The following is a 17,823-nucleotide window of genomic DNA, read 5'->3' on the forward strand; positions in this document are numbered from 1 at the left end:
TATAATTAAAATTTTTTTTAGGCCTATACTCACGTGAAATGCAGATTCTCATTTGCATACATGGATATCGCAAACGGACATGTCAAACACTATACTACCCGGCCATATTCAGAAAGGGGCCAAAAAAAAAAAAAATTGAAACTGAGCTAACCACCAAATAGGGAATAGTCAGGTCACAGGGATCGTCAAGGTAAAACACTAAATGCACAGTTGAATAGCTACCACTAATATGTATCAGTGTCAAAGTGTTCATAAAAATATTGTCAATTGTTGCTTTGAAACTAAACGAAACACCAAACAGCTTGGAAAAGGGAGTCATTTGCAAAGGAAATGTGAAGGTATCGACGATAAAAAAAAATAGTGATGCAATTGAATAGATATCACCCATATGTATCAGTATACAATGTCTGATAAAAATATCTTGGATAGTTTCCTTGAAACTGAGCTAAACGCAAAGTATGACGGAAGGACTTCTGGAGAACTCGTATCCAGAATCTCCTAGAGAACTCGTATCTAGAATCTCCTAGAGAACTCGTATCCAGAATCTCCTAGAGAACTCGTATCCAGAATCTCCTAGAGAACTCGTACTCATCAATATGTGGGTACGAGTTCTCCTGGACAAAAACTATAATTTTACCAAATAAAAGTGTGGGTACGAGTTCTCCTGGAGAAATACTTTGTCGATTTACCAAATAAAAATGTTGGTACGAGTTCTCCTGGCGAAAAACTGTCATTTTACTAACTAAAAGTGTGGGTACGAGTTCTCCTGGCGAAAAACTTTGTCATTTTATCATTTTTAAAAATTCTGGGTACGACTTCTTCTGGAGAAAAAAGGTAGACTTTTCGATATTTTCTTAGAATGAAATGTTTATAAAAAATATGAACCTGGGGAACTTGTTCCTAGATTTCTTTAGTACGAAGCAGATAACAATATTATAATGTGATATATTTAATAAATATCTATAGATAAACATAATATTTACATGTAAAAGAAACAAATCAATACAGAAATGTCAGACAAACTATACAGATCTACACATAGTCAACAAAACAAATATATACACATACAAACTAAGCTTACAGAGTAATAACAGTAGTATTAACTTGGGGAATACACACGGCCGAGCTTTTTCAGAAGGGATTCCGTGGACAAGCGTTCTTCTTCATACTTCCCCCATACTATGGCGATCTTGGCGTGAATCTGTAAAATGAAAGCAATAACGAACACAACAAAACCAATAATAGTTTTAGTTTAAACAATATTTATTCGTGAATAATTCAATAATAATGTTTACAAACAATGTCTTATACATGTAATAGATTGAGAAACAAGCCAAAAGGCTTATATTAATCTCGCTCTAAAATAATAATTAGCTATTAACAAAATATTTTCATTTGTTTCTCCGCGCGTTAATATAACAATATTCAGTATATTTAAAAGAAAATATGAAATATGTGTACACATTAAGATTACCTTCTTGGCGGACTTCCGTTGATACCTTGACAGTTTCCCCTCGCTGACGAGCTTTTTGTGCAGAAGGAGCAGATCGGCTTCCTTCCTAAGAAGGAACAAGTAAAAGTTGACGTTGACGAGCCCCTAAAATAAAATGGAAAGTTATTATCATGTTTGTTACCTTTGCCGGGTGCATTCCACTATATTCTATATTTTTATCAAGTATTCTTTACAGTAATTTATTTTGAAATAGCTTTGTTTTATCCCCAATATATTCAAATTCAACTACCTGTGTCATGTCAACATTCATCCGGGTATGCCACCCCTCTGTATCGTTGTTGGTCCGGATAGTACACTTACATACGGACCAGGACTCAATGGGCCACACGGTGCTTGTCATCCACGTGTCCTCCACATAACACAGGAGGTCCAAGAGGAGGGGTTGTTGGGCAGCCGACAGGACAAGGAGGTCAAAAGCTGCCTGAATGTGTTCTGCGGACAGGAGTGGGAGGGCTATCACCTTGCGGACAAACTGGTTTAAGTCATCCCACTCCTGATATGGAATCTGTAAGAAATTAAACAGTCATTAATCATATAAAATAATGTAATCTATATATATTTAATTGGTTATTCAAATATTTTACTTTATTTCCAATTAGATTTATTTCCGTTGCGAAGAACTTTGGATTAACATACTTGGAGTCCCAGAGTTCTGCATTTTCTGGAACACTGTCTTGCTCCATTGAAAAGCGCATCCTGTGATAGAGGTGTCGGGGAATACACGCCACAGAGCTTTCCATATCCCCGCTTCGAAGTCTACCACAAATGAACGCACGACAGGTTCCTGTGGAAGGTGCTGGATGAGGGTCCGCAAAACCTTAGAGGTAAAATCATAAATTAAAAGAGAGATAGAGAAAGGGTGTAGGTCGTTTCAGATCAAAACAGTTTCAATTCTGTTGAGAATATATTTTTTTATTGATAGATTTTTAAAAAGAATTGTCCTAATCTGTATTTGCAATGTACGTTATAATAAGATTTGCACATTATACCATCTTAAAGTCCTTTGCACGTTTGCCGGACGTCATGGCAAATGCCAACGGGACTTGTTTCATCGTGTCGTCGGCACGGATGAAGGCATTGTCGTGAAACTCGGACAGTTTAGTAATCCTTATTTGTGATCATAGAAATCTATTGACACTTATATTGTGTATTATTATATACTTTCAATTTCATCTCTTCTTTTTTCTTTAAAAGTTTGCGGGCATATATCACACGATATATGCCCGGAAACATTCCGGCCCGCAAACATTACGTCACAATCAAATTTCTACGCCGTTAATTTTCAAATTTTTCGTGTTTTTCATCTTTTACTCACTTAAACCGATAAAGTTATTGTTGAAATAAAATTATTGTTAGTTTCTAAATGAAATTGAAAGTATATAATAAAAAGGTTATAGACTTTGTATGAGAAATATGACGACCTCGTTTTTTGTCGCAAGCTCGGTCCGTCTACGCGCCAAAAACCTCGGTCGTCATATTATCCCATACAAAGTCTATAACCTAAAATTATATGTCGTACTATGACGTCATAATAGTATGACATCATAAACGTTACCACGACGTCATGTGAATAGCATATACTACAGTTTTACTTCAGAGTTCAAATAAACACAGTACAGAACAGAAGTGTTTTCATATCTTCCGGTTACATAACCCCAACATTCTAGACATTGATGCCGTGACCATTGGTATAGCATAACCAGAATAGAAATGGATATTACAAAATTGAAGGCAATACGTTCCGATCAGCGTGGTGCAATTACAAGGATTTTTAAGAGAATTCCTGAAACAGAGGATGATAATTCAAAAACTATTGCAAGAGAAACAGAATATATTGGAGAAAATCAACGCAGATATTCTGGAGGGATTAGCAAATGAAGAAGAGATACAAACCGAAATTGAGGAATCAGATGAGTATATGTTAGATTTAAGACTCAAGTTACAAGAATTGAAAAAGGATACATTGCCAAACAAAACTCAGTCTGCTTCTGCTAGGATTTATGAAAACGTTCATACTTCTTCACCTTTGAATTGGAATGTTAATGCACCACAGTTTATTCCTTGCAATGACTCTTCCCAGAAAAAATTAGGAAACAGTAAGATTCGAAATCATAAACTGCCAAAACTGAACTTGCCTGTATTCTCTGACAATTCACTTGAATGGCAAACCTTCTGGGACTGTTTTGAAACTAGCATCCATAGCAACAACAGCCTGTCTGATGTTGAGAAATTCAGTTACCTTAGATCATTACTTTGTGGGGAGGCACTACAAACTGTTTCTGGATTTACCTTGACGAATACAAATTATAGACAAGCCTTAGATGTTTTATCAGAGAGATATGGACAAACCCACAAAATAACAAATGCATACATGCAAAAGCTGATGGATCTTCCAGCTCCAAATAATATTCCAAACATAAGAATTTACATCAACAAAATTGAGACATATATGCGCAGTCTAGAGTCACTTGGTACATACCTTGACACTTATTCAGCACTATTAGTACCGGCAATCATGAAAAAATCCCACAAGAGTTCCTCAGAGAAATAACTCGTCAGAATGGAGATGACAACTGGGATATACATACAATCTGTAAAGCAATAAAAAGGAACTCGCTGTGCATGAGATGACTGACTTCAACAATATTGGTTACAGTGAACAAAATATAACTTCCAGCTTTATAACTAGAGCTAATACAAGGAGGAAGCCAGGAAACGTTGCACAGAGAAAGGGAGCCCAATTGGATGCGAAACTATGCATTTTCTGCAATGAAAACCACAGCCCAGTAAATTGTAGCCTGGACCACAACAGGAACCTGGAGAAAATCAAAATGGACAAGTTGTGTTTCAATTGTCTTGGCAGACACAAAGTGGCAGATTGCAAATCCAACAAAACATGCAAAAGGTGTAATTGGCGTCACCATACAAGTATATGTACACGACAGGAGGATGCAGTGGAAAGACCTGTGCAACAACTGAAGGCCAAAGTATCAACACCCTCATCTAGCATTGTATGTCTGCATTCTACCTCATCCAGATCTTCTCAAGTTCTTCTAAAGACAGCAGTGGCAGAGGTACAGTCCAGGAATGGAACAGAATGTCAAGCAAATATCATGTTTGATGAGGGATCACAACGATCATTTATCAACCAAAAATTAGCATATGAACTCCAGCTTGAGGTAATTGGAAAAGAAGTACTCAATGTTGCAGGATTTGGATCGAAGAAAACCGAAGTACGTCACCTTGACAGAGTACAACTGACTATCATCGGTGAAGGAAACCAGTACATACCAATAGATGTACTTGTCGTTCCACAAATTAGTGTTCCAATTCAAACCCACTTAGCAGAGATAAAACAACTACCACATCTACGTCATTTGAAGCTAGCACATGCCAGTCCAAGTGATCAACCATTTGAAATAGAAATACTTATTGGAGCAGATTACTACTGGGACTTCATCATGAACCATGTAGTACGTGGCAACGGACCAACTGCTGTTAAATCCAAAATAGGATATCTGCTATCTGGACCATCAAATGGAATGTCAGAGTAAATACCACAGGTATATATAAAATACTGTGCCAAGATGATGAAGACAATATCAACGTGGCTCAGTTCTGGGAAGTAGAAGATCTTCCAAACAAAGTGAATGAGGAGACAAGTGACAAAATCCTGAAATACCAAAATGAAAATATTACTTACACAGAGGGGAGATACACTGCACGACTACCATGGAAAGATGATCACCTAGAACTCCCTACAAATATGAACATTGCAAAACAAAGACTCAAAGGTGTTGTACGTCGTTTAACGAAGGAACCAGGTATGATAGAACTTTATGATAATATCATCAAAGAACATGAAAAGAAAGGCTTCATAGAGGAAGTAAAGGAAATAGAAACAAATCAACAAGTCCATTACATACCACATCATCCAGTCAAGAAAGATTCACCCACTACTCCTATTAGGATAGTCTTTGACTGTAGTTGTAAGGAGTCTAAAGAAGTCGCGAGCCTCAATGACTGCCTAGAAACCAATGCCCCTCAGCTAAATGATCTGACAACTCTACTAATCAACTTTCGGATGAAACAGTATGCAATCTCAACAGATATAGAAAAAGCGTTCCTTCAAGTTGGTTTAGAAGAGAAAGATAGAGACTATACTAGATTTTTTTGGTTGAGAAATTACAAGGATCAAAACAGCGAAATCATCCCTTACAGATTTAAAGTAGTTCTTTTTGGAGCCACATGTTCACCCTTCATCCTAAATGCAACTTTGCTGAAATTATTTGCTGAGAACCCATCTTCAACAACAATGGAACTGAAAAGAAGTTTATATGTTGACAATGTTCTCACCAGCTTCAACGATGAAGATACTTTACTATCATTTTACAGAAAATCCAGGGAACTACTTAACAAGGGTGGTTTCAACCTGAGAACATAGAACTCGAATAATCAAAATCTCATGAATCTAGCCAAAGGAGACAGAGTGGAGGATTCAGCGAAGAATGTAAATCTACTGGGAATGCGATGGAAGGTAGATAATGACACATTAAGCTTTCATCAACCTACACCCAGAGTAACACTGAGACTGACCAAAAGAGAGATATTAAGCCAGTCATCAAAGATCTTTGATCCTCTTGGTTTACTAAGCCCTATAACAGTAAAAGCAAAGATATTCATTCAGAGCCTTTGGAGACAGAACTTCACATGGGATGAATGCCTTACACAAGAACTATCTGATAAGTGGAATCTTCTGATGAGTGACCTTGAAGAATCTACAAAACTGAACATCCATAGACACATTCCAATCAATGAGTCAATAGAGAATGAGTTACACATCTTTACAGATGCAAGCTTAAATGCATATGGAGCTTGTGCATATCTAGTGAATGGAGAAAATTCTACACTTCTTATCTCAAAGAATAGAGTTGCACCTTTGAAATCAACCACACTACCCCAGTTGGAACTCATGGAAGCGGTCATAGGAGATCAACTAGCAGATCATCTTGAATCAATCCTTAATATAAAATCAGTGACATTGTGGTGTGATAGTCAAATTGTACTTCACTGGCTGCAATAAAAAAAACCCACTGAAGAAGTTTATCTCTAACAGAGTGTTTAAAATCAACAATCTTATTACAGGACATGAATGGAGATATGTTCCAACAGATCATAATCCAGCAGACCTTCAAACCAGAGGAATCACAGCCAAAGAACTACTGGAGAGTCAGCTGTGGAGAAATGGACCTACTTGGATCATCAATCGATTAAAATGGCCTGAGTGAACAAATAGCAGAGTAATTTCAGTCATGCCGTGCATTCAGGGTCAATCCTATGAAGAGGAAATACAACAAACAGAGAAAACAGACAACAAAATTATGTTATCCAAGCTAATTCCAATGGAAAACTATAGCTCATTCCAGAAATTACAAAGAATTACTGCATACATCTTGCGATTCATTTACAACTGTCAACATAGGAAAGAAAACAGATATGTTGAACACTTGACTGTTGAGGAGATCAACAAAGCCTCTCTCTTGTGGATTAAGAATGCACAACACTCTTCATTTCAAGATATCTTACTTTCCCTTGAATCCGGTACATCACATCACTTGATTTGCCAATTGAAACTCTACCTGGACAATGAGGGCAGGATCCGCTGTAAGGACGTATTGAAAATGCGCCAGTCAGTGAAGATGCTAAAATCCTTTCCTGCTCCCTGGAAAAAATAAGCTGACTACCCTTTTGGTTGAAGAAATACATAAAAGAAATCTTCATTCAGATGTTGGAACCTTGATTTCAATAATACGCCAAAAATTATGGATACCCGCAATCCGACAAGTTGTTCGTTATGTTCTGCATAGATGTGTATGTTGTAGAAAAGTTTCTGGCAGATCTTATACAGCTCCTGACCCCCCACCACTACCCAAGGATCGAGTCAATGATGGCCCACCCTTTACTGTCACAGGAGTTGATTTCACTGGTGCTATCCATGTGAAATCTGGTTACAGAAAAGACAAGAAAGTCTACATTTGTCTTTTTACTTGTGCTAGTTCTCGTGCAGTTCATTTGGAGATTGTACAAGATTTGTCAGAAGAATCCTTTCTACGTGCATTTAGGTGTTTTGTAAGTAGAAGATCGCTACCTAGAATTATGATGTCTGACAATGGGTCTACATTTGTAGCAGCATCTAACACCATACAACAACTTACACAATCATCAAAAATTCAAGAAGAACTATTAATCAACAGAACAACCTGGAAATTTATCCCTACACGTGCTCCATGGTTTGGTGGATTTTAGGAAGGGCTGATTGGGTTATCAAAGGATGTCATCAAGAAAGTGCTAGGAAAAGCCTATGTATGTCTTGATACTCTTAATACTGTCGTAACAGAAGTAGAAGCAATCATTAATGATCGTCCACTGACATACGTTTCATCAGATGGAAGGGATCCAGAATCTCTTTGCCCTTCTCATCTTCTTCATGGGCGAAGACTAACCTGTCTTCCATATCCGAATGAATTAAGAATTGATTCTTTGGAAGGCTGCGAGAACAGTCGGAGCGATATTTGCCGATCAGCAGAACAAAAACGTTTATTAATACAGCATTTCTGGAAAAGGTGGACACAGGAATATCTTACATCTTTGCGGGAATTTCATCGGAAGTCAGGATCAAATAAGCAGTCTATAAAAATCGGGGACGTGGTGTTGATCCAAGAAGAGAGTCCAAGTATGAAATGGAAACTAGGGGTGATAGAAGAATTAGTGAAAGGAAAAGACGATTTCGTTCGATCAGCAAAATTCAGAACAAAATGTGGAATAACAACAAGACCAATTTAGAGACTTTTTCCACTTGAAATTAATGAAAAGGACAATAGTGCAAGTGATTAGAGTCTGTGACTAAATATCCGTCTAAAAATTCACAACGCGAATGAACCTCATAATTCTTGTATATATTTTTTGGACATTTTGGCGGCCCCAGGATGTCGTGAAACTCGGACAGTTTAGTAATCCTTATTTGTGATCATAGAAATCTATTGACACTTATATTATGTATTATATGCCGTACTATGATTTCATAATAGTATGACATCATAAACGTTACCACGACGTCATGTGAATAGCATATACTACAGTTTTACTTCAGAGTTCAAATAAACACAGTACAGAACAGAAGTGTTTTCATATCTTCCGGTTACATAACCCCAACTTTCTAGACATGCATGGATAGATAGGAGCTGGACAAAAGGCTTCTTAACCAGCTTGAATGTCCCGTCGATAAACCAGCTCTTAGCTCCTGAAAGGGTGCCCAGCTGTTCGTCTGTGGCGAAAAGGATATGTCGACGATCGTCTACTCTGGTGTCATCCCTGTAGAATCCAGGCCTAATGAAGTCGGCGGCAAACTGAAAGAGACAAAATATTGTTACTTTTGCATGAGCTATAATGAATATCATGTCATGAAAATCCCTGCAGTGTAATTATATATAATCATATATTTTCTAATTAATTATATTTACTACTATTTTAATTAATTACCTGATTACACTCTACAACTTCTTTCTTGATACGAGGAGCATACTTTTATATTGCAATGTAATGTCACGTACCTCAAAATCGAGTGACCTCGGTTCCTCCGGGCGCATGTTTTGCCTCGAACAGTTGGCCATCCTCACCAGGTTGGAGGTCTTCGGTCGACTGGTATCGGGCTTCCGAAGATCTACATTTTCCTGCATCACCGAACACACAATGGACGGAGCCGATGTGAAAACATTGTCCTGGACAACAGACCTTACCTGAATTGCAACGTCATATCAGCATATGATATGTTTCTATTTTTTTCTTAAAACTTTTTTATGAATTACGAAAATTAACAAATAAAATTTCTCTAATTTCCTTAAATTCCAATGCAAATACAATGTACTTAACTTCTCATAACTGTTACTTGATTTTGGCTGCAATGATGGCTCCGGGTTTTCCTTGGTGGTTGTGGTCCCTGTTGCCATGCTCGGAGGAGGTTCCAATCTGTACTACTGTTGTGGGGCATCTGTTAGACTTTGAACGAACGGAACACCACCAGTACGTCTTACTTAATGTTTTTTTCTGAAATAAGAATAAAAAATATATAACAAAGAAATTGATATACGTATTATTGTTTTACACCCAGTCATTGATCGGTAAATATCTTATGAGAAGACAAAGTTGTGTCGAAATATCTTCACATTGTAAGAAAACCCGCTGCTGTCCAGAATAAGGTCACCTCCTCGTTGGGAACCCCTATGTTACATGTTGTATGTAGTCCCACCATCTGTTACTGCAATGACCGTATCGTTGACAGGTGGTTTTACGACTGACCTGGAAATGATGAATGGAATATAAGATGATATTTACCTTCAGATTTAGCTCTAAAACTTAGTTATTTCGGATTTCAAACATTTCGGTTGAGCATCACTGAAGAGACATTATTTGTCGAAATGCGCATCTGGTGCATCAAAATTGGTACCGTATAAGTTTTACATTTACATGTAACATTTCTTACTATAATCTTTTTATGTTGCATGAGACACATTGTACATCTTATCACATACATGTTACAAGTATCAAAGTATATATCGACACAGAAAAAACTTTTAAACAAGAAGGTTTTCTCGCAACATCAATATAATTATATAGAAGTATGTATGTACTGGTATACATGCAGTATATATAAGTATATATTCTTATTCTTACTCTTCACGCGGCTCTATGGGTCTAGCAAATGACGCAGACACGTTAAAAGATGAATGCAAATCCATCTCCTCCTGTCGTCCGGAAAGTCTTCCATGCTGACTGGAACAGGGGTGGTGCTAATGGGGGGAAAGATAGTTATAAATGATGTATTTTCATCGTAATTGAAAATATATCATATATGAGTATTATGAAATGCATTGTTATCACATCATATTTGTTCAGTGCTATAAATCAATACAATGATATATACACACCCTCCAACTTCCACATCTTCTCCCATGTCGTCTGTGACAACCTCTACGCTGACTGGAACACGTGTGGAATCTGGGTTAGGAGTGGTGCTACAAAAATCATGTACAATTAGATCTGGTTCATTTAGTTCTTGCAAACTCTAATCACCATATCATATTGAAATTTCTATATCTTAATATAAAAATTACTTTATGTACCTAACATCGAGTCTGGTACTCTACATGACAGGCCGTTCAGCTGTGATGTTTAAGATCGAGGAGTTGTCTGTGCTGGGTGGCTCGGGGACAATGTCAGATCACAATCCTGCGGCCTTTCATGGTCTCATTCGTCCGTCGGTCTGATCGTCTATCTATCTATCTAATCGAAAAACTGTATGGCTATCGATATCAAACTTGATGAATCAAATTAAATTTTATATTAAAAAAAATTTCACTTACTTGTATTGCATAATATATGTTGCCATCTACCATAGTTGTCGCAACAAAGGGCATGTTGCTTTGGACGAACCTGCGAATCATATTGTTATTTAATCGTGGTAAGCATTGCTTTTAAAAGGGCATGGACACGATTTGAACCTCGACAGTCATTCTCAATAAGTAGGTCCAAATGGCAAAATGAAAAATCGAGAAATCAACTTCAACTCGGTGGTAACGGAGATTTTAATTTGATTGGTCAAGTTCAAACACAGTAGTTTTCAAGTGTATTGAGTCATGAAAACAATGTAAAAAGACTTGATCAATCATATTCTTAGCAAGTTTTGTATCTTGGTACTGAAGAATTGGTTTAACACCCATTCCAAATATAAGGGATCAAACGATGTCGCTCCATTCTATATTTGCCCAATTTTTTAATAATCGCAAAGAATAGAGACCCGACTGGTCGTTTCCTGTAGGTACATTGATATGCTAATTGTATCTTACCTTAACGTTGATATGCTCTCTGTCTGATTAAACGAAACAATGATTCTTACGTTTAACACTTTTGTGAGTAATAGAATCCTTCATTAGTACGAGTGTAGTGTAAAACAAATGTGTATCAAAGTAGGAGATATTGTTTTAGATACTGTTAAAACGGCCAAACTTCTTGGTGTACAAATAGATGAATGTCTAACCTGGTCTGTACACATTGATTCTTTATGCAAGAAACTTTCACAGAAAATAGGCATTGTACGTCGTCTGCAAATTTTATGTCAAATGCAGCATTATTGAAAATTTATAACACTGTTATATTTCCTCATTTTAACTATTGTTGCACAGTTTGGTGCTCAGCCAAAAACAGGGTTTTTATTGACAGACTTTATAAGTTACAGAAAAGGGCAGCCAGAATTATATTGAAGGTGAAAGTAACTCAGACTTCTACAGTTGATATTTTTAGTGTTCTTAAATGGATGCCTGTTCATGATTAATTTGTTTATAGAAAACTAGTGCTTGCTTTTAAGGTTCTTAATAACATGACACCAGAATATATGAACGTTTTTAGTTTTGTCAGCCAAGTTAGTTCCAGAACAACAAGAAGTAGCGATAGTGGCATTTTATATTTACCAAAAGTTCGAACTGAATATTATAAACGGTCTTTTAAGATATCCTCCAAAATTTTATCAGTTGCCCGAGTCTGTCAGAAGCTGTGGTTCTATTACATCTTTTAAATCAGCATATTTGCAGCATTAATTCTCAAATAAGTGATATATAGATATGATGTATATGTTTATTTTTCCCCCAGTGATATCGTGTGTGTATTTTATGTATATACAGTGAAACTTCTCTAAACCGGCCAGCTGTCGGACCGAAAAAAAACGGCCGGTTTAGAGGGGTGGCCGGTATCCGAGAATTTAGCATTTAGAGACATTTCAGCTCAATTTTTATTAGATATTTCATTGACATACCACAAACCATATAATATGGTGTTCAAGGACTATTATTTCACTATTGGAAATAAAACAAAATAATTTACTAACATGTTTATTTTCAATTTATAGCACTAAAACTAATTAAACATGAATAAACATTTTTACATTGACATGCATAAATAATGGAAAACATTCCGTTTAAATAAAACTGCATTTGATATAGGTATAGAAATCTGTAGACTAGCAGCATTTATGTAGAATTTCGGCTTATGTTTTAATAAACAAAACAAACACATCACCATTTGATTGCTGCAATTAATACACAGAGTTGGTACTGCTCACTTTGATATGGGGATCTATGATCAATTATCGGTGGAGATCAAACTAGACCGCTTGTACCTACAGGTAATTATTACCAGAAATAGTCTCGCTGCAATCATCTAATTTTAACTTAAAATTTATAACAGGATACATAAAGAAAACACAGAGGCCTATTATTGGAATTCCTCTTACCTTTCAAAACTCTGTTTACGTCCATTGCTTATATCGTTAACAAATTTGTTTTGACGTTTTTGAAAAGTAGAGTAGTAAAAATATAATTTTAATTGTGATGTTTCTTAGGAATTTTAAGTCTATGGAAACCTCCAAAAAATTATTCATCTATTGAAAATTATCATTAACAGTCATGGGTTTGTTGTTTATTAACTACCGCTTATATCCATGGTGCAACAATATGGCGTATTGATTGTAGTCATTCAATATGTGCATATCTGTTTATAACATTTCATACCGAAATTTGAAAGGGTCACTTGGATAAGATATGCACCAATTAGCACCCTGGACAGCACAGGTAAACTAAAGAACTTATAGAGGCCACTCGTGTTTTTCACACCTCCGGTTGATAATTTCCCACCTGGCCTGGCTGGTAGGTCAGTCATTTTTCACACCTGGCCAGTCTTAATCACCCCTCTGGCCAAAATTTTCTAGTCTTCAAATAGTGGCCGGTATTATAAGGGTAAATTACACATGTTTGTTAACAATTGTACTTTAAAAAGTGGCCGATGTCCGGTTTTCAGGGGTGGCCGGTTTTGTGAGACTTTCTTTGTAAGGAAATATTAAGGTTTCTGCCGGGACTTTGAAAATCGGCCGATATTCAGGGAGAACCGGTTTTCTGAGGGGCCGGTTTGGAGAAGTTTCACTGTATTTTATATTATGTTATCTATTTTTCTATTCTCATTTATCTGTCTGTGAATATGTTTTATACAGGACCACAATGTAAACTAGTCATCTGTACTAATTGTGTTATCCTGTCTAAATAAAAGAATTTATTATTATTATAGTGTGGGATAGGGATATTCCACCGAGGGGACAAGATTCGCAGTCTAGGACGAGGCTTTGCCGAGTCTTAGACAGCGAATCTTGTTCCAGAGGTGGAATTTCCCTATCCCACACGAGTAAATAATAAAGGATTATTTTTCTCACACTTTACCTACAGTTTAGTGCATAAATATGAGCTTTGAGAAAATTTTAAATTATCAAAATCCTCATTTGAACTTCAATGCGAAAACTAATTAGATAGGCAGAAAGAGCATACCCGAAAATGGTTTACAATATATGTGTAAACTAAAAAACCCAAGGTTGTCCACCATAAAGTATACTACATTAAAATTTAATGGAAACACTGCAAAATAACGTAACGTAAATCTTCACCGTGTAACGTAAATTCATAGAAAATGTATGACGTCACAATCAAATGACGTCGCAGCAGTGTGAGACAGAAAAATCTCACATGGCTGTCTCACATGGGTGAAGTCGATCTCACACTGGTGATAATGTGAGAAAGTAAGATCTCCGTGAAACCACAAATAATAATCAATTCACGTGCATGCGCCGGGAAATATGAAAATACTATGTCGGAGATTTAAAATGAGTGTTTAATTGCAATAATTATACTAATTATCGTCTCTACCAAACAGTACAACAGCAAGGTAAAGAAAAACAAATAAACGAGTATACCATTGCATATTTTGTAATCAATTGAAAGGTTTGTTCTTAGTAAATTATGCCTAATGAATGAAATTACTACATTTTTTCAAGGATAAATTGTAATCAGATTTCAATACCTAGTGATAAAATTTTTAATGAGATGAACTCGTATCAAAAATTTAAATTACTATATACTGACAGTTTTTCTCCAGGAAAATCTATTTGGTAAAATGACAAAGTTTTTCTCCAGGAGAACTCGTATCCACATTCTTATTTGGTAAAATGGCAGTTTTTGTTCAGGAGAACTCGTACCCACATTTTTATTTGGCAAAATGACAAAGTTTTTGTCCAGGAGAACTCGTACCCACATATTGATGAGTACGAGTTTTCCAGGAGAACTAGTACCCGGGTACGAGTTCTCCTGATACTGACGGAAGGACGGACACAACAAACTCTCTAGGTCTATATGCCCCAGTCATATTGATAGCGGGGCATAGCAAAAATAATTCCCAGAATGCATCTTTTCGTACATGTAAGGGGACTCCGTTCCCGAATGGGTAGAGCATGTTTAATTACACCCCATACACATGTAGTTTGCAATATTTGAACCCAGTGCTGTTTACACGTTTTCCAAACAAATACGGAAAATGATTTTTCAACACATTTCTAAAAAAAAAAAAAAAAAAATCATGGGTGGTTTTTATATACAAAATTTTAACATCTTGCGGATTTTCAAATATTTGGTATGAGCAATAAAAAGAAAGTCTAATTTTGGATGTGAAAAATATTCGAGCATTTTACCAAATAAAAGAACAAGGTACGATTGTATACATGAAAAGGCCCAAAAAATTTCTCTCTATAAAATGTGTCTGGAATTAACCTTAATCAGCGTTTTAAGAAAGTAAAATATATGCCAGGTATACTATGTCAACAAAATCATTATGGTATTCTTAATTGGATGGCATTATGACATCATGAATAAGACATTTCCCGCCTTTTTTTCAAAATAAGCCTGAAAACTGCCAAATATCATACAGATTATTGCTCAGGAAAAGATGTGCGCATTTGTCGAGCAAAATGAAAATGATATATATTGTGTATTATTTTAAGATGAAAAACATACTTGAATATGAATTTGCTCGACGCATGCGCTGTATGTTTTCTGAAAGGAAAACCCCCTGAATTTGTGGCTATTTTCATTGAAAATGGCATTTCTGCAATTTTATGCCAACTTCTAGCTCTCGTCATATGACACAAATCATTTTGCTGATCAAACTGAGCGGATTTTGGGTTTGCTAATCTATTCCTTATTTCAATGTCAGGGTTTAAGCTCCAAGTGAAATCATCGATATTTTGGGCCAAATGACTTTAGAAACTGTACCTACTCCTTTAGGAAAATACTGATAAAATTCAGAACTACTAACCACCAACTTCCTGTTGAGACTGGTATATGGTCAAATATTTCACTTCACGAAAGACTTTGTACGTTATGTAACTCAGGTAAAATAGCAGACGAGTTTCATTTTAGTTTAGAATGCAAATCATTAGCTAGTATCAGGAAAATCTTTTTGCATCCCAGAGTTTGTAATAAGCCGAATATATGGTGAAATAATGTCAAACACAAGTTTTAAATCGTTGAAAAATCCCCGTTTCGTCATAACTAAAATGTATGATGCAGTCTGTAGTCCATATAACGTATATCTGTTACTTTTTCTTTGTTTGTAGCTATAGTATGTACATCTCTTGTATTTTCTTTTTTAATATTCCCATTTTTTTTATATTCACGATTCATTAAGACGACTCATCATTACCATTTATTATACTTTATGTACCACTGATTGATGGTGTAAGTGAAAAATAAATGAACTTGAACTTACTTACCTAGAGAGGTATCCCATTTTCACACCTGTGAAACTTGTTTTGAGAAAGACGAAGACAACGAACTCCGACAAGCAATACAAAACAGAGAGTTGGGCAAACACGGACCCCTGGACATACCAGAGTTGGGATCAGATGCCTAGGAGGAGAAAGCATCCCCTGTCGCGAGAACATTTTCCTTTCAATTACATGGGGTTTATTAGCATTTACCTATTCCTTGAACTCAACTGATTTAAAAAAAAAAACAACCTCATGGCAATTGTATAAGTTTACATAATCACCTGCATATGGTGTTTATATATCTCAACTGATTCGAGAGCTTCAACAGTCTCGATTGAAGTCAGCATTTCGCAAATTCTATGGTCGTTATAACGATCTACTTCATCAATACAACCTCGCATTGGGCCAAATGCTGTCTGATGTATTTCATACTGATTGTTAAGCCGTTCTTGGTACACTGATTTTGACTGCGGATAACTCCATTTACTTGATCAAGATATAGGGCTCACGGCGGGTGTGACCGGTCAACAGGGCATGCTTACTCCTCCTAGGCACCTGATCCCACCTCTGGTGTGTCCAGGGGTCCGTGTTTGCCCAACTATCTATTTTGTATTGCTTATAGGAGTTGTGAGATTGATCACTGTTCGTTATCTTCACCTTGCACATAACAGTGATGGTAACAAATCGTTAAGTGTTTTAATACACGCATGATTATGGAGATTGAGTACATACTGCAATTTGAGATTCGAGTAGTCATTATAGTGGAAAGCACATTTTATTAATATTTCTTATAATTACAAGTATATCTGGCCCTAATGACAGACCCCTATGTATATCCCGATGAAAAAACAAATCCTTAGAAATGTTCTGAACATTTCATATTTCAAAAGTTTGCTCGAAACCAAAAGTAGACCGGAACCAAACCTACACGGGCCGGAACATAAATTATGACACCTGATGTTACACGGGACCTCGGTTTTTGCGGTATTATCAGAAGGACCGCCCCATTTAGTCACCTCTTACGACTAGCAAGGGGTACTGCGGACCTGTTCTAACCCCACGGGATCTGACCGGTATTAGTAAAAGTGATTTGTCATTTCTATCACAGAAATTTAAGTACGAGTTCGAAGATATAGTTCAAACTGGCGAAGATATAGTTCAAACTGGAGAAGAAGCTTTTCGTCCAGCTCGTGTCCATTTATGCCTTTATCCGTGCCGACGGCATGATGAAGCAGGTCCTGTTTGTATTTGCTATCATATCGAGGAAACGTGCCATTTAGGACTATAGGATGGTATAAATCTATATGCAAAGCTTGTCTCATCATAGATTGTACATACAGATAAGATATGGTACCACGGGATATGTCTTTTATAAATCTATCAAGTGAAGAAAAGAAAAATTGAAAAAGTATTTAGATTAGATTTGATTGATTGTATCTTGCTTAACGTCTCTCTCTCTCGAGAGTTTTTCACTCATATGAAGACGTCACCAAGACCGGTGAAGGGCTTCAAATTTAGGCCTATGCTCGGCGCTTACGGCCATTGAGCAGTGAGGGTTCTTTAGCGTGCCACACCTGTGACACGGGTCATCCGTTTTTAAGGTCATCTCCAAGGATTT

At 36.5% G+C, this 17,823-nt stretch overlaps 3 protein-coding genes across 3 annotated transcripts; 1 reads left to right on the forward strand and 2 right to left on the reverse strand.

Annotated features, from left to right (window-relative positions):
* Nucleotides 1-832: 832 nt before the first annotated feature.
* LOC125683037 (uncharacterized) lies at nucleotides 833-2,325 on the reverse strand. The gene is made up of 4 exons (XM_048923736.2): nucleotides 2,150-2,325; nucleotides 1,743-2,018; nucleotides 1,475-1,597; nucleotides 833-1,201 (listed from the first exon to the last, which is right to left on the reverse strand). The coding sequence occupies exons 2-4, from the start codon at nucleotides 1,851-1,853 to the stop codon at nucleotides 1,100-1,102; spliced, it is 336 nt and encodes a 111-aa protein (XP_048779693.2). The 5' UTR covers nucleotides 1,854-2,018; nucleotides 2,150-2,325; the 3' UTR covers nucleotides 833-1,099.
* A 1,815-nt stretch (nucleotides 2,326-4,140) lies between these two features.
* On the forward strand, nucleotides 4,141-5,957 carry LOC125647056 (uncharacterized). The gene is made up of 2 exons (XM_048873751.2): nucleotides 4,141-4,993; nucleotides 5,101-5,957. The coding sequence occupies exons 1-2, from the start codon at nucleotides 4,141-4,143 to the stop codon at nucleotides 5,955-5,957; spliced, it is 1,710 nt and encodes a 569-aa protein (XP_048729708.2).
* Nucleotides 5,958-8,637: 2,680 nt separating this feature from the next.
* Nucleotides 8,638-9,609, reverse strand: LOC125683036 (uncharacterized). The gene is made up of 2 exons (XM_048923735.2): nucleotides 9,124-9,609; nucleotides 8,638-8,919 (listed from the first exon to the last, which is right to left on the reverse strand). The coding sequence occupies exons 1-2, from the start codon at nucleotides 9,247-9,249 to the stop codon at nucleotides 8,647-8,649; spliced, it is 399 nt and encodes a 132-aa protein (XP_048779692.2). The 5' UTR covers nucleotides 9,250-9,609; the 3' UTR covers nucleotides 8,638-8,646.
* Between the last annotated feature and the right edge of the window lie 8,214 nt (nucleotides 9,610-17,823).

The sequence above is a fragment of the Ostrea edulis genome, chromosome 6, assembly GCF_947568905.1.
Source record: "Ostrea edulis chromosome 6, xbOstEdul1.1, whole genome shotgun sequence".
Lineage (NCBI taxonomy): Eukaryota > Metazoa > Mollusca > Bivalvia > Ostreida > Ostreidae > Ostrea > Ostrea edulis.